Genomic DNA, 26,868 nt, shown 5'->3' with positions numbered 1-26,868 from the left:
CCTGGAATCATATCAGTACTATAATGAGAATACTTCATTTTTGATTCGCAACAACACTGAGTCCCAGCTGAATGTAAGTAAACCCAACAAAATACTTTACATGATATGATTTATGGGAGAAAGATTATATTTGTGTGGTGTGATTTGTTTTTACTTTATGAGGTGTCTAAGTGCCTTGATGGTGATATCTGAGTGAAATCTTATGCAAGCACAGGCAAGCAAGTACAGCTTATTGGGTGGGAGCATTTACTTCAGCCATTTACCTTTCTGTGAGAGAGACTACTCCAAATCTCCAGTAGAAGCTCTGTATGGAGGAGAAATCAGTGTAGGTGAATGTAACTGAATGGATTGGCCAGATGGAACCCGTGAGAGGTTATGCCCAGTTATGCCCAGATAATTATGTCCGCCATGTAGCAGTTTCCAGGGCATTTTTGACTTCACCATAAATGAGCCTCCGGTGGACAACCCCCACCCCACAGAGCCACTCATGAAGGATAATGAGCTGCCAACAGGACTCTGGTTTAAAAAAAAGTGATTTAAAATGCTGTTTGATTGCTTTGCTTTCCTGAGACAGTCAGAATCAATTTATCTTTTCAGAAAGGACATTACACTGTCAGGTGTCAGAGACAGCTGCAGGTATAGTTAAAGTGCTTTATGTTTACTGGGAAACAAAAATCCAAAACACTAGGCAAAGGTCAGGCAATGAGCAAAACAGTGTCACCTGTAACTCTTCATGAGTTAAACTTGGCAAGACGGTTCCAGAGGCCATTACTGATGGCATTTTATAGTATGCCATATTATAAAAGGTCTTGACATGTGTACACATGCACATAAGAAGGTATCCGGTGTCCGTAGAACAGGGTTACATCTTCAACCTTACATTTTATGTTCTGTGTTCAAATGTGGAGACCACACTACAAATTTCCATAACAGGAGACTTGTTGGCCTCAATCCTAGATAGAGTGGTACACTAAAAAAAATTCAATATGAATGCTGTGGCTCCAAAGAATGTGAACTAAGTTTAAAATAAATAACTGTTCTTTGTGCATTAAAATTAAAACAATTAGGTAAAAAAATTTAAAAGTAACATTTCAAATTCACACAGCTCACTCAAGTCAAATGAATGAAATAGTTATGTTGCTTCTGCAGTACCACAAGTTGGTCAACAGGTGGAGCCAAATTTGCACATGCGCAAATGGAAAGCAGTTTCAACTCATGCTTCACTTTACAGTAGCTGCGTTTACATGGACAACAATAATCCACTCTTAATCCGATTAAGACCATACTCTAATTAAGAAACTACCATGGAAACAGCAATTTTTACTTACCTTAATCACATTATGGACGACATGTGGGAGTTTTCACTGCAGGACAGGACAGGACACGATCACACACGGCAGTTTTACGTTTTACGGCGAACAAGAGAGTTTGGCTGTGTCCCAAATCACATACTTTCCTACTATAGGCCTGTAGTGGGGAAAAATACAGGCATCTCTGCTACTATATAGATGGTAACTACGCGATTTGGGACACACCCACCGCTTCAAGCAGTTGTTTATTAGCACGTACAGCATGACAAATAATTAACTGCACTTAAAGTGTTCGTAAAATAAATAAATAAATAAAAACACCCCAAACTGTATACGGTACCATAACGAAGACGAACTGTATGCTGATACGTGAAATTCTGGAGGGACGTCGGACAGCGTGGCGTGACGTAATGACGCGGGCTGTTAATCTAATTATGTTCTAAAACATGTCAAACGGGAACATGACAGGAGTATTCTAAAGGCGACTTATGTAAACACCTTAATCACAATATTATCTTACTCAGATTAAGGTCAATAATTAGATTACTGCTGTCCATGTAAACGTAGTCACTGACGCCATTTTATGTGAATCAAATCTCTCTCTCAAAAAAAAAAGCCAGACAGGTTGTTTAGTTCAGTTCACTGTTTTTATAGCGTGGACATTGTTACAAATGTCATTTGCAAAGCCAGGTTGAATTTAGACTTAATCTCATGTTATACTGGTTAAATTTGACATATAAATGTTTAATTAAAATGCTAATGTGCATACAGTTGATTTATGTTTATCATTTGGTTTGATTAGATATACTGACCTCAAGTAAAGTAATGTACTCCTAGAGTAAAGGGTGAATACAGCTTAAAAAAGAAGTAAATGTAACATTAATTTTGATAATTAAAGGTCCAGTATGAATTAAATTCAGTTAAAAACATTTTGTAAATGCATCACATTTGTTTTGTTAAATAATAGTCTCATTTTCTGTTACATTACATAGCGTTTCAATTATATCTACTCATTATTATTATTAGTGGTTTTCACTTAGGGTTACTATTGCATTGACAGGATTTTAAATATATCTACTCAATTTTACGTCCTGGTACTAAATTTAGCTATTCAGGTCTACTTGAATTTTTTTTACTTACATTTACTCAATTCATAAGGTATATTTAATTGATTTCAGAGCTTTAAAATGTACTCAATATTTTTTAAGTGTAAAAAATGTCAATGCGTCCTGAGAGCACTTACTATTTAGCTGAATGAAGACCCCTTGAACCTCATGAAGGAGTACATGGTAAATTATTTAAATTGTTTTAACCTTCTGTATGTTTCCCTAAAACAAACTCCCCTTTTCATCTCTATGTTAATTGTTTCTTTTTGTATTTGACTTTTTAGGATGTTTCATTGCTTCAAAGATGATCAAATGTTAGCTTGTCCAAATATGTCAAAAAAAAAAAAAAAAAAAAAAGCCAACAACGTCCACGGGGTGTACTTATTTTTTTGTAAATCTGTAAATTTTGTAAGTCTGTAAATCCATCCCTCATCAAGGCATTTCCACCCACAGAACTGTCACTCATTCAATGTTTTTTTTTTTTACGCACTATTCTAGAGACTGTTCTGTGTGAAATTAAGATTACCAAAATACTCAAACCAACCCATCTGACATCAGCATCCATGCCACCGTTAAAGTCACAGAGATTACACTTTTTCTTCATTCTGATGTGTTTTTTTGCACTGTACTGCTATTCACACCAAATAAATAACCACAAGTCATGAGACATGGGCTCAAATGACATAATTCATGGCCACAACATTGGTATCTTATAATCGCTAATAGATATGCCATATTAAAAATAACTACCATGTTACTTCAGCAGCTTCATATATTACATATCACACAGTATAATGTTAAATGTAAGATGAAAAACCTCTCATGTAATATGTAAAAACCTCGCATGTGGCTTCAAACCTACTGAAAATTCATAATGTCAGTTGGAGGTCAGTTTCTCAAAATGGTTGGGAACCCTTAACCTAATGCCAGTAAAAAGATCAGAAAAATATTATGTATCATTTTAATATAAATTTGGCTTGTCTGAATGTGACCCAATGACATTTCAAAATATTAGCATACAAAATCAGTTTTCAATATTTCAAATATATTTTTTAAACAATTGAACGAAACAAGAGATTGTGAGTTTCTCCCATTTACACGCGTTATAAATCAAATGGGGTTACGACCCCTAGTTTGGGAACAACCACCTTATGTCTTCTCAGAAGGCCTAGAAATGCCTAAGGCTTCCACGCCGCTCTTAACTGATACTAATATGACAACATTATTAATCATTTATACAGGCGTACATATTAAACCTAGTAGCAGTACATAAAAGATTGTGATTCTGTAACATCATTTAAATAGTATACCTGAGCTCAGGTTGTGTGAGTAAAATATCTTTCAGGATAAGGATGACAGAAGATCATTTTTAATTAAAATTTATATATATATATAAATCTGTTCCTACTTGCTTCTTTCTGGTCTGAGAAGTTGAGGGAGTGGAGGAAGTTGAAACTGCATCATACAAACACACCTCTGACAGCGGTTAAACTTTAAGGGGATTTCAATAGAACATGTTCACACATGGGATATTGCAAAATCATAATCTAATAATGATGATTACCACAGATGAAGTAAGTATAATCAATTGGGAGTACCTGTCTTAATGAAACATGTCATTTCTTCAAAGGTACATCTAGGTACATTTTTTGTCTACACCAACAACAGGAAAGAGATGAGATAATATAGGTATAAACCTAATGAATGGATATGACTACTAATTCTAAACTTAATTTATCTGACTCCATACTGTATGTATTAATTATATTAAAAATATTTCATATATGTTATAGTGGATACATTCTCTCACTCAGCCTCAGTTAATAAATCATGTATACTCAGGTTCATTCAATGTGGAGGAAACCCACACGGACAGTAACCCGAGCTCAGGATCAAACCTGGGACCCTGAACCCTTTCATTGTAATTATTTAGTTTTCCCATGGGGACCTCACGAAAGCTATGATTTCACTATAACTAATATGAAATAATTTGACAATTTTTGTACTTATTACTACAGAGATGTTGAGGTGACATGGTGGCGACATGGTGGTCAATCTATTTTGTGGCCATGAAATTGTAACTATTGTATTTATTGGCAATTACTATATTTTAACAGAGAAATCGGTTAAATTAGACACACAGGAACCTGAGTATAGAGATGATATACTTTTCTTCAAACTTGGAATGACGCATAAAGACTTAAAGCAGTCATTGAGGTCTTCTCAGAAGGTCTATAAAATAAATCTGTTCCTACCTGCTTCTTTCTGGTCTGGTATGTTGAGAGAGAGGAAGTAGCTGAACCTGCATCATGGGCCAAAACACACCTCTTTCAGCCTTTAACTTTAAGTTGACATTTATATTTCGATAGAACTTGTTCATAATCTATTGTCTCAATAGTGATGATTACCACAAATAAAGTAAGTTTAATAGATTGGGAGTATCTGTCTTACTGAAACATGTCATTTCTCCTAAAGATCCACTGTATGATAACACACAGAGTTTCTCCTCCCATTTGTTTACACCAACAACAGGAAAGAGACGAGAGAATGCATGTGGGTCATTCCATAAAATTGGTGCCTTTTGTGTGCCTAAGAAATAGTCAGACATAGAATTACTATAACAAATAAATTAGTGATGTAAAAACAAAATAATACTATGTATTCTTTCATCAATATTACATTAAATCATTAAATTAAAGCCAAATAAATATTATTTTAAGTAAGTAAAATTGCATTTATGCTGTTATGGGTAAGGTTTTTGGCCTGTCCCTCGCTATGATTGTTCTTTGTCAGCAGGACTTTTAATTTGCAAATTGATGTCAAAATGATACAAGAAAATCACATGTGCATATTGTTCTAAGTAGAGTCTCATTGTTAAGCAATGTTTTGGCATAAGTATACATGATTCTTTATCAAATATAAATTATTTTATCAATGTCCCCTGATTTCATTTCAGCCCTGCTATCCTCACCAAAAAACCCTTGTAAAATAATGGTACATTCCAGTGACATTACTTACAGGAAGTTACATCATCTCTCAACCGGGATTCCAATAGTTAAAACATAAGTAAGTTTCTCTCTCTCTTCTATAATGTTCTATTTTTGATGATGTATGAGGTTTGATTGAGGGTGGACATCATACAGTCAAAACTGCTACTATTTTTTAAAGTATAAATTTAAAGAATTATTCATTTAACTTAATATAATCAAAATTAATTTGTGGCCTTGAGCTAGTAGCTAGCAATTAGCAAATTGAAAGTGTCAAATTGAAATCATTAGAACTGGTACTGTCAGCCCTGTCACTTTTCTAGAGTAACAGGTTTTGATGTGGGTAAGAGGGATAAAAGATTAGGTATCACCTTAGCCACACTGTTTTTAAAGTTTATCTGTGTGAAATGCAAACGTTTAAAGGTCACCCTGGGTGTATTATTGAGCTAATGTACCAGTTTTTTTGTTTGTTTGTTTTTTTTAACCTTATTGCCTTTGGTGAAATGTTGGCTCCTTTTATGTGCTGGCTGTTGTTTGGTTTTAATGCTGCCAGTTGATTTTAACATGTTAATGACCAGGATAAGATGATCAGTCTCAATAAAACTATTTTTTTCCATAACTCATTGTCAATAATGCATCCATGTAAGGGCAATTAGAAACAAGAGCAGTAAGGTGACTGCAGACCTTCGCCCCAATCTTCACTGTTCAAGAACGTGAAGAAACCAAATAATGATCTTGGTCTGTTTACAGATTATAATGATAATGATTGAGTCTTTATTAATCACATACACATTACAGCACAGTGAGATTCTTTTCTTCGCATACCCCAGCGTAGGAAGAACAAGATCTGATCATCTTCTTTGCCTAATGATTGAACCAGATCAGTATATTTTAAGTTCTGTGAGGGGGCATACTCACACAGACAAACAGATAGATGCATGTGTCTAATTGCAATACCCTTAAAACATTAGATTTCTTAGAAATGTTAGGTACTTCATTAATACAACTATGTCAAATAAGTGCAAAACAATATAATGCAATTTTAAAAAGTAATTCTTTACAATATTATGTAAACAAATATCTGCAGTGTATGCTGAAGAATGTGTGTCCTGTCATCCTTGTTACTCTGGTCAGTTGTATTATGAAGTCAATTCTGCTGCTGTCATTAATTTCATAAAAATGTAAAAATCATATATGAACTGGCCTTCCAGGTTTTTCCATTGTTACTTTAACTATATTGTATTTTGTACAAAGCCCTTCTTTTAATATAGCTCTTGTAAAAATATATTCTTTCTTAATTGACATGTGATCACCCTCCAAAACTAAGATGTTCTTGGTCATCTGAATGACAAATATAAGATTGGAAAAAAAAATCCAAAATTTTAAACAATCCCAGTGAAGAGACAGACTAAAATACTGCTCATATGTGAAAACTACTACATAGTTCTAATTAAACTATAGTATATAATCAGAGATGCACCGATACTAAATTTCTCAGCCCATACCGATAACCGATTATTCAGAGTGATATTGGCCAGTGCCGATAACGGATAGTTCTGCCTTTTATACCTACTTTTAATTTAATAATTAATTCCACAATTCAGAAAGAAATGTAAATAAAAACTTTATTCTCTCCATTTCATCAAGTTGTTTCACAGTAACTCGTCTCAAACAGAAAACACATTACTCTAATTAACATTAACTAAATTCTGAAGATTAAAGTAAAATTTCTTTACTTATTGAATGTTAGTCATTCATTAACAGAATTAATTGACTGAATTAAAAAAAAACCTCCTGTTAGACTCTCTCACTCACCACAAACAAAAGCATTTCTACTCCATCATTAACAACAAACGTAATAATTAGAGATGCACCGATATATCGGCCAATAATCAGTATCGGCCGATAAAGGCCATTCGGCCAATAGTTTAAAAACATCCGATGATCAGGGCCGATTATATCCTGTCAATCAAAAGAGGGCGGGAAAATACATCAAACAAAACGACAACAACAAACAATTAGTGACAAATAATTAGTGCCTATTTAATAATAATTAGTGCCTATTGTGACATTGATTATCCAACTTTAAAAGTACAGTAGGCCCGGGGTTCCCAAACTTTTCCAGGGCAAGGCCCCCCAAATGGCATTAGCATTTGACCAAGGCCCCCCTTTTGCAAGATGTCTTTAAAACACATTAAAAATACAGACCTATGAATACATCCCCCTCTTTTTTTTTTATTTATTAATAATTACATCATACATCTTTACATCACATTAGGAATTGATTGTGTGTGTGGTTGTCTGAGCGTAAGAAAGAGAAAGCATACTCGTGGGAGGGATGGCTTGGTGGCTCCTACCAAATTATTGAGGCCCCCGGGCGCCCCCTGGCGGCCCCCACTTTGAAAACCACTGCAGTAGGCTACTCCTCACAAACCAACCACTCTGAGCCAACGAGGAAAGATCTGGGGTCCGAACATTCCGACACGCAAAGCGAATCACGTGACTCTGTGAAACCAATACACACCCTGACACAGAGCTTCACTGGAGATTGTGTTGTATGCTCGATACGTGCCTCGAAGCGTCCGTCATACATAACATCACTACTCCCCAGTGTAACGGGTTTGTCCACCCCACTTTATTCTGTGTGTGTCATTATTTATTTATTGTTTATATTATTCCCACAATTGATCACAGCTTTTAACTTTTGAGAGACACACACGGTTAAAAGCAATGACAGTCACCTGTGAACTTCACAGAAGTGGTGTTGTACGCATATTAAAAACATCTAGGGTTTTGTGTTTAAAGTCTACAAGCACCATTTTCAGAGGTACGGACATACTTAATAACTTAAGTAAATAATTTAAGTAGCCTAAAAAAATGTTTTGTTTGTTGCCACACACCCCCACACTAAAGAATGGACCCAACAGCAGAATAAGATTATTCAAAATAAAGTCAAGAACGCTAATTATGGAATTGAACCTAGGTTTCACGGTGGAAATGGTGAATGCTCAAACACACCGCGTTACCGGCGCCAGTAATAGCAAAGGGAGAAACCAACCGGTCTCTACTCAGAATATATAGGCCTACATGTTTTCTTCCCAAACTAGAGAGAAGTTTTTTCCCTTTTATTTTTACCCCACAAAGACCGCTTCAGCATCAGAAACTATACAATTCACCAACGTCATCTAATCCAAACACTCAGCAGAATCACAACCGTTCCCCTGCGCGTTTAAGAAACGTCATCCCAGGTGCACGTAGTTGCAGTAATGACCGCGCTGCAACCTGGGTAATGTAGTTCTCATGGGACTACGCTATTACCAGAAGGAGGTCTGCGTCTCCCTCCGCCGGCGATCGCGGTTGTTACACTGACAGGACACCCAGCTGCGAGTTTTATTTCTAGAGTTACATCATTTGAAAGAGTAATTTGAATAGCACTCCCTGTCTTTAAGTGGCAATTCATAATAATAAGTGTATATAATATCGAATAAATCCATAATAAGTATTTTAACTAATGTCAATCCAATTCCTTAATAAAATGTAATAGCTTCAGTCAGACTATATCCAGGTACCATAAGGTTGATAGGCTACTAGGGTCTCTTTTTTTATTATTATTATTTATTTATTTATTTATTTATTTATTTATTTAACAAACATTTAAGGGGTCCACATATTGGAAAAAGCTTTAGAATTTGCACATTATCTAAGTTTTCTTGCCACTACATTTCTTACATACTACATTTGAAGGAAGGATTTTTATTTATTTTTAAATACCATGTTCTATAGAAGCATGGAAGCTTTTGTCAAATCCTGTTTCAGAACCATTGTTTAATGACAACTTTGGTCATTTGGGACAACATTAATTATTAGTAGTATTCATGGCATCAATAAATCCCATTTTAATAACAGGATTAAAAGAAATTATAATTAATTATCACCTTATTCTAATAATGGGTCTCATCAAGCTGGATATGAATGGATTTATTTGTAAATTGTTCGTTGGAGCATTTACACAAGAAATGTTGTACTAATGATAATCCTGCAATTTCAGAAGAACATTCATATCCTACTTGTGCTCCTGTGTGTAAATTTACATATAAGAAGACTAACTAATGTAAACCTCTTTTGATTGGATTCAAATTATATTGATCACATTACTGTACTTTCATATACCGATTAAGCTGTCAAGTTTAATAGCTTGTGTCTTTTTAGTTATACACACACATTTAATGAAACTTGTGAAAACCAGTTGTTTCATATTAATGGCATTAACTAAAGAAATACTAAATTTGGAAGAAAAAAAAAAGAAAGAAAGAAAGCTAACATAAATCCATAAATTAAATCAAATAATGCTTTCTGGGGACACATTCCCTTCTCTTTTTCTAACATGGCATTAGGGCGGGAGTGAGGGATTTCTGGCTGAGAGTTGCCAAGACACTTCACTTTCATTAATAATTTTTAAAAAGCATAGCAATTTCTATGTGTTATATGCTTTGTGTCCATGTGGTCACCTGTATATGTGTGTGTGTGTGTGTGTGTGTGTGTGTATATATATATATATATATATATATATATATATATATATATATATATATATATATATATATAGTGCCCTCCACTAATATTGGATCCCTTGGTAAATATAAGCAAGGAAGGCTGTAAAAATGTGTCTTTATTGTTTAACCGTTTGATCTTTTGTTTAAAAAAAATCACACAAATATTTTGCTCTCATGGATATCAAACAATTGCTAACACAACGCATGTTTATCAAAAAAAAAATCTTTGTTAAATATAGGTGTGCAACAATTATTGGCACCCTTTTAATCAATACTCTGTGCTACCTCCCTTTGCCAAGATGCCTGATGAGGTTGGAGAATACATGACAAGGGATCTGAGACCGTTCCTCCATACAGAATCTCTCCAGATCCTTCAAATCTCATGGTCCATGCTGGTGGACTCTCCTCTTCAGTTCACCCCACAGGTATTCTAAGGGTTTCGAGTCAGGGGACTGGGATGGCCATGGCAGGACCTTGATTTTGTGGTCAGTAAACCATTTTTGTGTTTATTTTGTGTATGTTTTGGATCATTGTCCTGCTGGAAGATCCAACCACGGCCCATTTTAATCTTTCTGGCAGAGGCAGTCAGGTTTTCATTTAATATCTGTTGATATTTGATAGAGTCCATGATGCCATGTATCCTAACAAAATCTGGCAGAAAAACAGCCCAAAACATTAAAGAACCACCACCATATTTAACCGTGGCCATGAGGTACTTTCCACATGGCTACCTCTCTGTGTGCGCCAAAACTACCTCTGGTGTTTATTGCCAAAAAGCTCTATTCTGGTTTCATCTGACCATAGAACCCGATCCCATTTGAAGTTCCAGTAGTGTCTTGACAAACTGAAGTGAGTTTGTTTTTGGATGAGAGTAGAGGCGTTTTTCTTGAAACCCTTCCAAACAACTTGTGGTGATGTACAGTTGCAATCAAAAGTATTCAGCCCCCATTGGAAATAAGGTTTATTGTTTATTTATTCATTGTGTTGAACTATTTAACTATTTGTTTTATTTGTTCATAGCAAACAGCTGAAAGTCTGTAAATTTTGAAAATAAACCCGATTTGCAGTGGGCTTTGAATAATTTTGATTGCAATTGTAGGTGACATCAGATTGTAGTTTTGGAGACTTTCTGACCCTAAGACACAACTAACTTCTGCAATTCTCCAGCTGTGATCCTTGCAGAGTTTTTGGCACTCGAACCGTCCTCTTCACAGTGCGTTGAGACAATATAGACACAGGTCTAATTCCCGGTTGATTCATAACATTTCCAGTTGACTGGAACTTGTTAATGATTGACCCGATGGTGGAAATGGACATTTTCAATGCTTCTGCTATTTTCTTATAGCCACTTGCCATTTTGTGAAGCTCAAAAACCTTTTGCCGCACATCACAGCTATAGTCCTTGGTCTTACCCATTGTTATGAATGACTAAGGGAATTTGGCCTATGTGCTACCTCATATTTATAGCCCTGTAAACAAGAAGTCATGGTTGAAGTCATTGTCCTGTTCCTAGTCACCCAGGTGTACTAAAAAATGTTAAATATCAATGGGAATATACTTCAAATCAATTTTTCTCATATTATTTCATAGGGATGCTGATAATTGTTGCACACCAATATTTAAGAATTATTGTTATTTTTTAGAAACCTGTGTTGTGTTTGCAATTGCTTGATCTCCATGAGAGAATTTTTGTGGATTTTTTTGAACAATCAAATGGTTAAACAAGAAAGACAATTTTTCACAGGCTTCTTTGCTTAGTGGAGGGCACTGTATATTACCTTTTCCGCAGTTCCCTAATCCTCCAGATTTTGGGCTTTCATGTGCCGTTATGGTGTAAATAATTTTTATTTTTTTTACTGGCAAAACAACTTTCACTTCTGAGAAAGTCTCTTTCAGGTCTGGTGGTATCATCAAATCCCTATCAGCTGTGCCATGTACACATCTGCTAATTTACAGATGATTGGCATTCAACAACAGCAACACGTGAGTATGAAGCAAATCAGCGTTTACGAAACGTTTGTAAATCTGGCCGAAATCTCTAGTTCAGCTTGGCTTATGCAAACATTTAAACAAGACTTTACTAAAAGACTGATGAAGGTGAACACAGGACAGCACTATCTAGCACTAACTAGTTCAAGAACTGGGTGCAAAATATAACATGCACATTAAAATAAAATCAAATGATCATTTTAGTCTGTGTATGTTTGAAGGTAAACATGTTCACAACTCTCCAACAGTAAATTAAATGAAGTTTAAATACAGTTGATATTTGTATAGTTTATTTACATTAGAATACAATCCCATCCTATAAATACAATCTTCTTAAACATGCCTCAAAACATGGCATGCTTAGTTCAACTAAATCCTTACATTACTTCAAAATCTTTCCTCACAATCGGCTTTGTTGAATTCAGTTTTTTTCATACTGAATTCTTTTATCAATGTTAGCAAAATAAAATCATGCAAAGCAAAACTATAATGTATGAAAATTCAGCTGATATTAATGTGGTGTGATTACAGTGATCTGTTCTTGTATGGAGCAAAGATAACATTCATAATGGCAGGTGTAATCATTGGACAGGAAAAGCAAAACAGCAAAAATATACATATAAAAAAAAATGTGTTTTGTGAATGTTAGGAAAGTTACCATGGTGAGAGTATACGGTGATGACTTATGTATAACTTTGGATTTTAATATTTTCTAGTTTGTGCCATATATAACGATACAGAATTTGCAGGGTTGTAGAGGTCAAGCTTCCTTTTGACAATAAATAAATACATTCTGTATAACAACTGAATCAAACTATTTTGTTTTTTATGAGCACCCAGCCTATTTTTTTCCACTGAATATTTTACAGCTTAGCAAATGGAAATACAAAGATAATTAACCAAGTTCAAGCACTCTGAACAAATTTAGTGTTAAAACATAGATTAAACCCATATATGGGTCTATAGATTTAGGGCTATTAAAAAAAAACATAATACAAAGAGGGATAATAATAATAATAATAATAATAATAATAATAATAATAATATTAATAACAATAATCATTATTATTATTATTACTGCAACAAATAAAGATAGCAGAACACGTATGTTGGTCAGTCAAGCGGCATCCTTTTGTGGTTCCTTTGAGTGGAGCAATCTGATCCAAAGAATCGCGTCAGCGGGCAGTGGAAGACACTACAAAAACAATAAAAATGGCCATAATGTATTTACCAAGTGAAATATTTGATAATCTAAGAGGTACTTTGCTAAATACACCATATGTAGTACATATAATCCATGTTCTTTAAACAAGAAATGATATAACTATATAATTAAACAGACATATGGCAGTGATGGAAGGTATTAGAGTATAACTTATAACAATATTCTGAACAAATTCACTGAAATAATTACCTTTATCCCTGCAGTTTGAAAGTGGTGGCAGGGTTTCGATGTAGAATAGACACATCTCCGTTTCAGTAAGAGAAATCTGGTAATAAAGTTTAATAAGAACAATTCATGTAAATTGTAATTTATACTATCACATATGATCCATTGCAAACCAACATATGATTTATATTGATGTTATACTGATGCATGTTTATATGATCTAATATATCTATACATCCTATAACTATATTATATTTTTTCATTTTAAATTATGTTGAAAATTCCAAGGACTGGTAGGTAGACTGAATTACCGAAATTTTTTTGAGCTTACTGTTTACCATCATAGTTTGGTTTAAAACATACCCAGCCTATAACCTCTCAAGCATTTTCTGAATGTGTGGAACAAACTCAGTATCAGCTAATACAATTTTTGCAATAAATAAATAAATATGGTAATTCAAGCAATAAAATAAGCAACACAGTTATAACATCGTCTTGTATGTTAATATTATACTTACATTATAATATATGCTGACATCTAGTGAGGTCAATGCATAACTGAAGTCCTCTTTGAATTGGGAGACGTGAAAGTAACAGATGAAGACTTGGTATGGATAGGAATCTTCTGATCTTTCGTGGTTCAGTGCCGTTTTCTACAATTGCTGTTCTTAGAACTTGTTGAGGGATCAGTGACAGGAAAGCCATTATATTTGAAAGACTGCAGAGATCCAAGGACATAATTAATGTTCCATTCCATATATAAACTTGAGTGAAAGGAACCTCTTGAAACATGAATTCTGTTCTGAAGCATTGTTTTTTTCTCATGTGCTCTTTTAATGAAATTAATCTTATTCTGCTCTGCAGATGGTTACCAGTTCTTCTGTTTAACAGGATTCCAGGTTAACAAAATGCATGTTAAATTATGTTCTGTGACACATATTAAAAAAAATTAACATACAAAAGAAACATTAAATTTAATTTTGACAATATGCAATTCTGTAAATTCAGTAAAAAATGAAAAATATACAAGCGCAGAGAAACTAACACTGATGAATGAAATATCAAAAACAAGATTCCATTGTGTTTTCTAGTTCTTCCAAGCAAAAAAGTAAACAAAATATCAACATTGATATTATGAAATAATTATCAAAAATATTGCATATTACAAATAAACCAAAAATCTAATATGAAAAGAAAGCCAGCAGGATATAGCAATAGTTCCCCAGCCCCATAGTAACCACATGCAGAGCAGAATGAATGTTTTTAAATGAATTAAGCAATTAAAGAGCACTCTGTTTGCGATAGTGGCAGCATTCTGTTGTCCTCAGAGCAACAGATTCTGTTGAGTGTTAATGCTGTTAATGCCTGCTTTAGTTTGTCCATATTCAGTGCACTGTGCACCTCTGAACTATATCGCCGTCCATAGCTTGGCGAGCCATAGGAAGATGTAGAGAAATTCATGGAAAAACCAGATCCTGTAGCATCGAAGCTCCCTCGTCTAGAGCCAGACCTTGAACCAGTTCTGGAGCCAGACCTGGATCCTGAGGCTGATCCAGAGCCACTGATATTATAAGGGCTATATAAACCCTTAGTAGACTGGGATGATGCCTCCAGTAATCGTAAACCAGAGCCCTCCTCAATCATGCTCCTTTCCATGGCATCTTTATAAGATATTTTCAGCTTTGTTTTGGGACAAGTGAGGTATTTGGAGTACCCACTGACATCTCGCAGTTTCTGAGCAGTACGTGCATCAAGGGTACCCTTCTTTACGGCCTCATCCAGTGACACTCTGCCTGCAACATCAGGTTCAATTAGTCCTCCTGTCAGATACTGGACTTCAAGAAAACGCTGGCCAGCTTCATAATACAGCCAACCCTTCTTTAAGGCCTGAGCAGCTGACATTTTAGTTTTGGTTCTTGGATCTTCAAATCCTTGGAAGGCCTTTTGAGCTAAGTTGATACGATCTACCATTATCTTGTCTACTAGCCCTTTGTTCATTGCATCTGCAACAGTAAACTTCTCTCCAGTATTTGGGTCAATGATACCACCTGTGCAGGCTTGTGCTTCAAGCAGTCTTTGACCAGTAATGTTATCAACTAGATTTCTATGCATGGCCTCTGTGACTGATACCTTCTCTAGAGTATCTGTGTCTAGGATCCCAGCAACTGGACCCGTTTCCTCTGTTGGGTCAGTCCATGTTGTTGCTGGGGTCTTGATAGATGGAACTGGGCTCATGGGATATGATGAGGTGGACCCAAAGGAAGATGAACGTGATCTAAAGCCACTCATATTTCCAGACAACATGTCTGCAAATTCAGTGATGGATAGGGTGCCTGCACGATACTGATCCAAAGCAGACTTGTCTATCAGTCCTTTGGTGATGGCATCATCAATGTCATATTGACGTCCAGACCGTCTGTCAATTATCATAGACTTCACACCATCTGCTGACGAAGTGGTAATTTCTTCCCATTCACATTCTTGTTCTGCAAGCTCCATATATGTCTGATGATCAATGAGACCTTTGCGGTATGCCTCATAAACAGACATTTCTTTGCCTGTTTCTGGGTCTACAATCACCACTCTGCGTTTGCGTACTGATGACTTAGAAGATGTCTTTCTTTCCCGTTTCTTCTCCTTCAACATTAAGAGCGCAAGTCCGGTTTCAGGGTCAGTCATGCATCGTTCCATCAGTTGAAGGTAAGTCAGATTCTCCTCTGTGTTTGGATCAAAGAAACCTTTAGTATCATCAGAAGGGTCAGTAAGAATACTGTTCATCTCCTCATCAAAAAGGCCACGCTTATATGCCATTTCCACTGGAAGGCGGTGACTTTCCTCGGGATCAATGATTCCACCTGTTGCAATTTGAGCCTCCAAAAGACGAATACCATGATCTTTAAGGATCAGGCTTTTCTTCATGGCCTGGAAAAGGGAAATTATCTTACCAGAGTATGGATCATTATATCCAATCACAGCTCGTTCAGCAGAGAGAAGCTTGTCTTTAAACTCTGGGCCAACCACTCCCATTTTTACAGCCTCACTGACTGTCAGTTTTAGATTTTTGATTGGATCGATTACATATCCGGTCGCTGCTTGAGCCTCCAGCAGTTCAAAGGCAGTGCCTGGCCTGATCATGTTCTTCTTCATGGCTTGGTAGATAGACAGTCGCTCTTTAGTAGCCTCTACATACACACCTGCAATACAACTTGTACCTTCAAGGTATTTCTTCAAGTCTTTGCTGATATCGTCCACTGAAATGAGGCCCTCTGTAAGCTCTGTGTAGGTCTTCTGATCGATAATTTGAGAGCACAGTAATTCGTCCAAGGTGATTTGCTTACGAAGACCCCTTACAAGCAGTTTCTTGTCTGCAAGAGACAGAAAATGCATGCCACTGTCTTTGTCAACTTTGCAAATCTTGAGGAGGTTTGCATAAGATGATTTTTCATCCGTGGTTGGATCAGTAAACCCTTTGACATCTCCTCTTGATAGCCGCTCACTTGTTTCTTTGTTGATATATCCTCGTTGCATTGCAACATCATTTGGAAGGTGGAAATTGTACTCATGATCCATTAGGCCACCAGTTGCAAGCTGAGCTTCTAGCATCTTTAATGCATACTCTTCAGGAACCAGACCCTTTTTCATAGCCTGGTATAGAGAAATGATTTTCCCGCTGTATGGGTCTTTGTACCCCGTGACTGCCCTCTCTGCAGATAAAAGTTTGTCATGGAGTTCTGGGCCAACAAGACCCTTGCGGACAGCCTCATCAACTGTTAGCAGCTCGTATTTTACTGGGTCAGTGATAAATCCAGTAGCTGCTTGTGCCTCCAACAAATCAATGGCAATATCAGGCTTGATTATGCCTCTTTTCATGGCCTGGTAAATACTAAGTTTTGTAGAATTGTTGGAAAGGACCCCAGCAATGCTTCCTGTGCCAAAGAGGTACTTCTTCACAGTTGGCATTTCCATAACCTCTCGAATGGTTTTCTTGCCTTGTTTCAACAGATTGTAAGTTTCAAGGTCAATTATACGAGAGCTATATAACTCTTCAATTGTAACTCTGCGTCGAATTATATCACATAGCATAGTCTGTTCAGTTTTAATGACTTCTCTTTGCTCAATGATTTCAATGATAATGATAATCATTCTCTCTTTTGTGATTTTTCCCGACCGGTACTGTTCAATAAGTCTTTGTTTGTCGTCTTCAGGAATCATGTCTGATGCCATGACATCCCACAAAGTTATTTGCTTTCCTGCATAACTTGTGTGAGGTATAGCTATTTGAGTGCTAGCCAAGTCTGTTTGTGCTTGTTCTTCAGTGTAAACATATGACTTCTCAACTTCTTTTGGAACTTCAGCCTTAGAAAGTGGTAAGAGGAAAAACCCAAAGTCAGGATCTTTTGTGCACCTTTTTATCAGTTGTTTGTAAGTAACACTCTCATCATTGTTTGGATCAGTATAACCCTTGATATCATCTGAAGGGTCTTTGAAGGACTTGGCCATTTGTTTGCTTAGGTAACCTCGCTGAATGGCTACGTCAGTGGGAATACGGTGACTATTCACTGGATCAATTATTCCTCCAGTGGCCTCTTGAACTTCAAGAAGAGGGATGGCATGCTCTCTGAGAACAAGCTCTTTTTGCATGGCCTGGAAAAGGGAAATCTTGTGACCAGTGTATGGATCTTTGTAACCAGTTACAGCCTTCTCTGCAGATAGAAGCTTTTCGTGAAGCTCAGGACCAACAAGACCAGCTTTTACAGCATCATCCACTGTGAACCTCAGATTCCTGACTGGATCAACAATAAACCCACTTGCTGCTTGTGCTTCCAACAGAGAAACGCCTGTATTTACTGTTAGTAATTTCTGTTTCATTGCCTGATAAATGCTGAGCTTCTCTTTAGATTTTTCATTGAGTACTCCAGCAATGCTGTCTGATCCTTGCAAGTACCTCTTGACTGATTCAATTTCATTAATCTCTTTTGGTTTCTTTTGTCCTTGTTGGAGCTGATCAAAGGTTGTTTTGTCAATGATTCTGGATTCAAACAAGGACATGGCACTAACAGGTTCTCTGAGACCAGTGAAGGAATCCTGCTGCTTTTTCATCTCATTTTCATCAACCAATGTGATCACAATGCTAATGATCTTTTCAATTGTAACTTTTCCTGTTCTATATTGACGTATTATCTCAATCCTTTGTTCTTCTGTTATATATTCAGAGTTAATAATCTCCCAAATGGTGACTTTTCTTCCTTTAAAGGGTCCACTGTGTAACTCCATTGTTGCTTTGTTTAAGACTTCCTTGGACTGAACATTGAAGGGCTGTTCTGATTCTGTGGACTTAACAGCTTTTTCTGAAAGTGGAAGCAATGGTAGACCTGTCTCTTTGTCAGTAATGCAACTTTTCTGCAGCTGTGCATAAGACACATTCTCTTTTGTGTTTGGGTCAATGAACACTTCATTATCTTCAGATAGGCTACTTAAGCACTTGTTCATTTCCTCACTGAAATACCCACGCTTATAAGCAATATCATGAGGAATCCGGTAACTTTTCACTGGGTCAATGATTCCTCCAGTTACAATTTGGGCCTCCAGTAGCCTTGTACCCTGATCTTTGTTGATGAGCTCTTTTTGCATTGCCTCAAATAGAGATGCAGTCTTTCCCGTATATGGATCCTTGTACCCACTCACTGCCCTTTCTGCTGACAGCAATTTCTCATGCAACTCTGGGCCAACAATGCCAGATTTCACAGCTTCATCAACTGTGAGCTTTCGGTTTTTTACTGGGTCAATTATGTAACCTGTTCCAGCTTGGGCTTCTAGGAGGTGGAGTGCAGGTTCTACTTCTAGCATGTTCTTCTTCATGGCTTCATAGATTGGTAACTTCTCCTTAGTTGACTCAATAAACACTCCAGCAATGCTGCTAGTTCCCTTTAATGCTTTTTTGACAGAATCCTTCTGAGACACCTCTTCAATAGTAGTTTTGCCATTATGCAACTCATTATATAAATCTTTGTTAATGATCTTTGAATCCAGGAGCTCAGATGCAGGGACAGTTGATCTTAAACCATCAAAGGCTAATTCCTTCTTTTTCTCTTTGTCTTCTACAACCGTGATTACAATCCTTATGATTTTCTCTACAGTAATTTTCCCTGATTTATACTGACGAATAAGATCTTTCCTTTGATCATCGCTAAAGTACTCAGAATTTATCACTTCCCAGATGGTCACTGTCTTCCCCTTAAATCTTCCGAATGGCACTGAAATATTTGTTTTACTAAATGCATCTTTAGTCTCTTCATCTGTGTATGTCCTTTCAGTAGGTAATGCTGTTTGTGTAACAGGTAGAAATGGCAGCCCTGTTTCTGGATCTGTTTTACATCTTTCTAGCAGTTGATGATAACTGAGACTTTCTTGGGTGTTGGGATCACTAAATCCTTTTCTATCATCAGGAGGATTGGACAAGACTTTGTTAAGTTCTTCATCCAATTGACCTTGTTTACATGCAGTTTGGACTGACACACGATGACTGTTTACTGGGTCTATTATACCACCAGTGGCAATTTGAACATCCAGAAGTTTAGTGGCTTGCTCCTCTGTGACCAGACCCTTTTTCATAGCTTCAAATAATGAGATCTTATGTCCAGTGAAAGGATCTTTGAAACCAGTTGCAGCCCTTTCAGCAGAAAGCAATGTAGTGTGCAGTTCAGGTCCAATGATGGACTCCTTTACTGCCTCGTTTACAGAGAGCCTTCTGTTCTTAATGGGATCAATAATATATCCAGATGCAGCCTGAGCTTCAAGAAGCATTACAGCTGTGCTTGGTGAAATTTTCCTCTCCTTCAAAGCTTGATAGATTCCCATTTTCTGCTTGGGGTCGACTATTACACCGCCAATGCAATCCTTGCCTTTCAGGCACATCTTGACTTTGTCTAGTTTGGTAAGGTCTTGTACAGTTGTTTTGCCTTTCTTAAGTTTGTCAAATTCTTTTTTGTTTAGTACACCAATTTCATTAAGCCTGCTTGCAGGAACTTTCTCCTGAATTCCATCAAATGCTAGTGGTGACACATTTGCTTTTACTCCATCAACTTCTGTAGAACCATTAAAGACCTTCTTTGTTGTTACTTGCACTGTTGCAGTAACTAATTCATTTTCAGGCATGCTGTCAGTTTGGATCTCAATTTCTTTTGTTTGGGATGGTGTGGGTTTCTGTGCTTCCTGTAACTGCTGAAGCTTTTCTCGTAATTTCTTGTTTTCCTCACCCATGAGTTTTTCTTGTTCTTGTTTTATCTTCTCTAGCTTCTCTATCTCCTTTTGCTTATTGAGCATCTCTTCTTCTGCATCTTTTTGCTTCTTGACTGCAGTTTCCAGGATAGCCTGAAGTTTCTTTTTCTCCTCTTCCATCTGCTTTCTCTGACTTTCCTGTTCATCTTTAAGAGTTTTGGCTTTCTTCACTTCATCTTCAAGTTGTTTCTCCAGCTTCAATTTCTCTGCCTCTATGGTTTTCTCCTTTTTCAAGAGGATTTCTTTCTCTGTAAGGAATGTCTGCTGAAGGGCTGTCTTTTCTTGTTGTATTTGCTCTTGCTGTGCATTGGCAACCTATAATGAAAGAAAAACTGCATTATTTTGATCAATCAAAACATTACTGTGTAGTATCAGGTGTAAAAATTCCATAGTGATCATTCCATGCATTGATTGTTATCAGTCATTAGTAATAGACATGGAGTAGAATGTAAAAATCTTAAAATGAAGCATTACTGACATGGATTAATGTTATTTTCAAGGAATTTAGAAAATGAAAGTGTTATATAACAATACCTCTTTTGCTTTGTTTTGTAAATCAGTTGCCTCTTTGTTCAGTTTCTCCTTTTCTCTTTCAAGCTCAGCAATTGCTTTACGCAGATCATCTGCCTCTTTGGTGCTCGCCAATCTCGCCACTTCCAATTTCTCAACAGCCGTGAATTTTTCTGAAGTTTGTCTTTCAGTCTCAGTCAAACGGGCTCTAATGTCTTCTGCCTGTTTCTTGAATTTGTTAGCTTCTTCCTCTGCTTTCAACTGTGAATTGCTTAGCTCTATTACCCTGATTTTTAGTGTCTCAGCCTCAGCGGTTACTTCTTGTTGTTTCTTGCGTTCTGCCTCTAAGGATTTCTGGAAGCCCACAGTCTCTTGCTCTAAACGCTGCTGCATCTCCTTTTTGGCCTCTAGAAGTTTTTGTGCCTCTTCCTGAGCCTTGTCTTTTTCTTTCTGGAGATCCTCAGCCTCAGCCTTCAGCTTGGTTGCTTCCTGAATGGCTAACATCTTCTCCTTGAGCATCTTGTCAGCTAATTCTCTCTGTTGAGCAAGGTCGGACTCTGCAATCTGTCTTAGTCTTGACGCTTCTTGTGCATCAACACTGAGCCGTGCAGCCTCTTCAGCCAGCTTTTTCATATTCTCAGCCTCTTCCTCAAGCAACTTCTTTGTGATCTCCTTATCTTTTTTCATAAGTTGCTGATTTTCTGCCTCAATTTTGACCTTTAATTTGATTAAATCCTCCATCTGAATTTTGATTTTAGCTAGCTCATCTTCCACCTGTGCTTTCTGCTTAATAGCATCACTAACCTCATCCTTAAGTCTTTTCAGTTCATCATCCAAGAGAGATTTCTGTTTGTCTGTCTCATCAAGTTGCAGTTTTACTTTCTCTAACTCTTGCTCAACCTGAGATTTCTGCTTCAGGGTTGTCTCAGCAAGCTGTTTATGCTTGGCCATCTCTGCCTCAGCTTGCTGTTTCTGTTTTAATGCATTTTTCTCTGCCTTAGCACGTTTGGAAGCTTCTGTTTCAGCTTCTTTTCTCAGTTTTTCAGCATCTTCCTGAGCTTTGGCCCGTTTAGCTGCCTCTGCTTCAGCGGCTTGCTTTTGGCACTCTGCCTCATCCGCTTTTTGCCGAAATAGAGCAGCCTCTTTTTCAGCGCTTTCTTTGGCCTTTGCTGCATCCTCTGCTAATTTCTTTGCCTTCTCATACTCTTCCTTTAACCTCGTTTGAGCAAGGCTGTCCTCCTTCTGTTGGAGAAGGACATTCTGAGCTTTCTGCTCAGCAGCAGTATACATTTGTGCAGCCTCTTTAGCTAAAATGACCTGTTTTTCAGCTTCCTTGTCAGCATTTTCCTTCTGCTGCTTGACTTCTTCAGCTTTCTTTTTAAGACGCTCAGCTTCTTGTTGAGCAGCCAGGCACTGTCTTGCTGCCTCTTCTTCAGCAGCTGAAATCTTTTTTACTTTCTCTTCTGCCTCTTTCCTCTTTTTCTCCTCCTCTAGTGCTAGATTCCTAAATTTCTCTGCCTCCTTTTCTGCTTTTACTTTACTTTTCTGAGTCTCGTCTGCGATGCTTTTTAGTTTCTTCAGCTCAAGTTCAAGGTCTTGCTTTCCGGTCGATGTCTTTTCAAAGTTGAGTTTCAAAATATAAATCTCCTCTTCAACCACTTTCTTTTGCTTTAAGATTTCTTCAACAATTTCCTTCTGTCTGCCTAATTCAGCATCAGAGGATGTCTTTAACTGGTTGATCTTTTCTTCAATATCTTGCTTATGCTGATCTGCTTTGTCTTCTAGGACCTTCCTTTGATAAGCTTCATCCTCAGCTTTTCTTTTCAGACGCTCGTTTTCGGCCTCCTTCTCTTTTAAAGCAATCTCAGCCTCGGTTTTCGCACGAGTTGCTTCGTCGATGGCAGCCAGCTTTTCTTTGAGGATCTTTGCGGCCTCTGCTCTCTGTTGGGCTGCGTCATCTTCTGCGAGCTGCCTTTGTTTCTTTGCTTCCTCAGCAACTGATCTCAGTTTAGTGGCCTCTTCAGCAAGTTCCCTCATTTTGCTTGCCTCAGATTCAAGGAGTTGCTTGCTCTTTTCAGTGTTTGACATGGACTCTTTTTCGGCTTTGGCTTTAAGCTGTATGAGAAGTTCCATCTCCTTTCTTACTTTGGAAAGCTCATCCTCTAGTAGTTTTCTCTGTTTTACAGCTGTGTTCACTTCATTTTTCAGTCGCTGCAGTTCATCATCCAGTAGAGTCCTTTGCTGCTCAGCATGATCAAAATCCAATTTCAAGCGGATAAGTTCTTGTTCTGCTGACAGCTTTTGTTGAGCAGTTTCTTCAGCTTCTTTTCTCTGTTTTTCAAGCTCCTTCTCTGCAACCTCCTTCTGTTTAAGAGCAAGCTCCTCAGCTTTGGCTCTCCTCTTTGCCTCTTGCTTTGCTTCCTCTTTCTGTTTCTCAGCCTCCTCTTGTGCAGCGCTCTTCCTATGGGCCTCCTCCTCAGCCTGGAGCCTTAGACGGAGAGCTTCGTTGGCTTTCTGTCTCCATATTTCCAGTTCCTTCTCAGCTTCTTCTCTTGCTTTATCAGCTTCAGCTTGTTGCTTTTTTAAACACTCTGCCTCCTCTTGCAGTTGGATAACAGTGCCTTGCTCTTGTTTCAGTGACTCCTCCAATTTTGTTGTTTTTTCGGCAAAGGAAAGGCGCTTACTGTGCAGCTCTGTGGCAGCGCTCTTCTGTGCCACCTCTTCTGCCACTTTTATCTGCCTCTCCTTTTCCAGTTCAGCCTGCTTCAAGTGCCTCTCTGCCTCCTCTGCTTGCTGCTTGAACCTTTCAAGATCCTCCATGGCCTTTTGTTTCTGCTTTGCAGCTTCCTTCTCCGCATCTGATCTTTGTTTTAGCTCTTCCTCTGCCTTCCGCTTTTTCTGCGTCTCTTCATTCACTTGTTTCCTTAGCTTTTCTGCTTCTTCCTGGGCAGCCTTCCTAAGTCTGTCAGCCTCTGATGCTTTATCCCTGAGCTGCTGAAGTTCAGCTTCAGCCGTTGATTTCTGTTTCACAGTTGTCTCCAGCTGAAGTCGGATTATGCGGATCTCCTCCTCAATCTTGGTTCGGCTTTGCAGGACCTCTTCTACTTGTTGACTTTTAGTCTTAATCTCCTGGTTTGAGAGGTTTCTGAGTTCGTGCAGTTCCTGTTGGATGTTTTGCTTCTGTTTTTCAGCATCAAGTGCAAAGACTTGTCTTTTGCTGACCTCCTCTTTCATCTTTAGCTTCAAGTCTTCAGCCTCTTGCTCTGCTTTGGCAATAGCCTTTGCGTGAGTTTCTGCTAACTGTCTCTGTTTTTCTAGCTCGGCCTGCATTTCGGCCATCTTTTTCCTCTCTTCTTCTTTATGCTTTTCTGTAGCTTTCTGTTATTCAGGGAAGCAGGAGCAATGGAAATATAAGACAAAGTTATGTAAGGTTACATATTATAGCTGTGTTATATCTGATTATAAATAAAAGAAATTTGTAAGTATAAAATTGTCAATTAATGAAAAACTATTTACATCATAAGTGGGGTGTTAAATTGGTTACAAAAGACAGCTTAAAACACGTTTATGGCACAAATGAGACACAATCACTTCACAGCACAATAATACAACTGGAATACTGAATGATCATGCTATTGAGGTATTACACCTAGGGATGGCTTCGGAAATAATCACAAAATGTAACATGGTTCCCTAGTTTAATGCTCCTTTCTAGAGCTCCGAAGAGGAGATAGCCTATATAATGTGTAAATGTGGAGAGAAGGGTTTACATAATAATTTTTGTCTCGAGCTTGTGATTAAACATGAATTAATTTTTAGTCTGACAGTGAGAAAGAAAGCCAAGCATTATTAAGCATAGCAAAAGTGCAAAAAAATGCTAAAAACTGAAAGTTTTTGTAAAATGTTTTTTTTCATATTATGTCATTATCTAAGGAACATACAGTCTAGTGATGCAGCAAAGAAAGCATGGAAATAGGATTACTGCAGAACACGTGAAAAAACGCATCTGATGAATGTCATAGAGGTACATGACTCTGACTAGTTGGATTGTAGCTGTATTTTTATTTATTTTTTTCATTCTTTAAGTAGACAATATGACAAAAGAGTCATGTATCATTGTGAGAGTCTGTTATGTGCTTGCAGAATGAGCTATTCACATAGGATGACGATGCGGTGCACAATTTACCTCATTAGCGCCCAAACATGATAAACATTCATCATGATTAAGCACTGGCAAGCCATATAGAGAAGCAAACAAGCAGAAATGCAAGTTAGAAAGGAAAAAGGAGTAAAGAACAAAACTGTGCTTCTCATAAAAATAAATATTATAGAGAAAATGTAACATTCAACTTGAAGCATTCTATAACTGAAAAAATAGAAGAGCACAAGCAAAGAAGAACAAAAGGGTTATTTCAGTTTTCTCGAGAAATGAAATTCAGGAAAAAGGGGTATCACACCATCCAGTGTTTAATGGTGTCTGCTGATTTTAAAAGTGCATGCTGTATTGAGTTTGCTTCAGGCTGAGTGTTATAGACAAATAGTTCAGCTTTCTTTTTGTGTCAGAGATACAGAAAATTCATCCCTACACATTTGTAGACAGATAATGAGAGACAGAAAGTGTTCGGAAAATGGAATGTGCTGCACCACTAGCGTTTAGAATTACTCAAATCCTAGGTGAGCACCCTTTCCCCTATCTTACAAAAGCCATGTGGAATTAGTGTATAACTCCTATACTGCAACGATTAAAAAAATCTCTTTAACATAAATTAAACCATGATCTAATTTAACTTAATCATGATGTCAATATTTAAAAACAAAAACAACAACAAAAAAAAACACCTAAAATGAATTCTAATTGAAATTGTGTCTCACGATTTACATATGACAAAACCATTTGAGAATTTTATAACATTTTCTTTTCAGTCAGCATTGCATAAGTATTCACCCCCTTGAACAGTTTCCACATTTTTTAATGTTGCAACCTGGAAATGAAATGGGATTTAACTGGGATTACATGTCAGGAATCTACACAAAATAGCACATAATACTGCATATCTATCTATCTGTACATACTCAAGGGGGTGAATATTTACGCAAGGCACTGTATGTGCCTTGACTGTTTGCCTTTCGACACTTTGACTCTTACCTCTTCATCTTCTAGGCGTCGTTGGGTATCTATGATAAACTTAATATATTGACTCGCCAGAGTCAAAAGCTCGCTGTAGCGTGTTCTGAGAGTGACATACTGGAAAAATAATTCACAACACATTTCAAACACATTTTTAACTTTGAAAGAAAAAGTAAGCAAACTGGTGTAGTAAAATAGTGTAGAAAATACCTCTTGGATAATGCTGTCTGATGCAGACTCCACCTTGATTTTTTTCAAAGGTGAGGCAATAGGCTCCACCAATGCTTTATATGTTACCAGCTGAAGTTCATGATCCTGGAAAGGAACGTATTTTTTTTTTTTTTTTTAAATATGCTGCTAAAATCCTGATATCTGTGTAAAATGGCTCAGGAATCTTTTTAACCTTACCTTTACTGTATCAATGTAGGCCTTAGCATATTTCTGACATTCATCCACTTTTTCTTTGTTGTTTTCAATCTCCTCGAGGAGTTTCTGTTCACAGGAGTTGTTCAGAGTACAAAGTCCAATAATTAATAAAACAACACTTAATGTATTACATCAAAAATCAACAGAAAGTCAGAAATCATTACTTAGCATAACAGCATGCTGTGTAAGGA

General features: G+C 37.1%; 1 protein-coding gene and 1 long non-coding RNA gene across 23 annotated transcripts in view; one reads left to right on the top strand and one right to left on the bottom strand.

The window, feature by feature from the left end:
* Nucleotides 1–5,446: 5,446 nt before the first annotated feature.
* On the top strand, nt 5,447–12,521 carry LOC128629010 (uncharacterized). Its single transcript, XR_008393336.1, has 2 exons — nt 5,447–5,482; nt 10,256–12,521. It is a non-coding gene; the product is annotated as an uncharacterized LOC128629010 (long non-coding RNA).
* pleca (plectin a) overlaps nt 12,214–26,868 on the bottom strand; it is a 115,494-nt gene continuing 100,839 nt past the window's right edge. For all 22 annotated transcript variants that reach the window (XM_047150656.2, XM_047150658.2, XM_047150657.2 and 19 more), the window contains 7 exons: nt 26,660–26,743; nt 26,462–26,566; nt 26,270–26,368; nt 21,148–24,501; nt 13,854–20,928; nt 13,360–13,435; nt 12,214–13,140 (listed from right to left, as the gene is read on the bottom strand). In XM_047150656.2, the coding sequence (XP_047006612.2) occupies nt 14,608–20,928; nt 21,148–24,501; nt 26,270–26,368; nt 26,462–26,566; nt 26,660–26,743 (9,963 nt within the window). In that variant the 3' untranslated portion in view covers nt 12,214–13,140; nt 13,360–13,435; nt 13,854–14,607. The remainder of the gene's footprint in view (nt 13,141–13,359; nt 13,436–13,853; nt 20,929–21,147; nt 24,502–26,269; nt 26,369–26,461; nt 26,567–26,659; nt 26,744–26,868) is intronic.

Source organism: Ictalurus punctatus, chromosome 24 (assembly GCF_001660625.3).
Source record: "Ictalurus punctatus breed USDA103 chromosome 24, Coco_2.0, whole genome shotgun sequence".
NCBI classification, from domain to species: Eukaryota; Metazoa; Chordata; class Actinopteri; order Siluriformes; family Ictaluridae; genus Ictalurus; species Ictalurus punctatus.
This window is presented reverse-complemented; position numbering and strand designations above follow the sequence as displayed.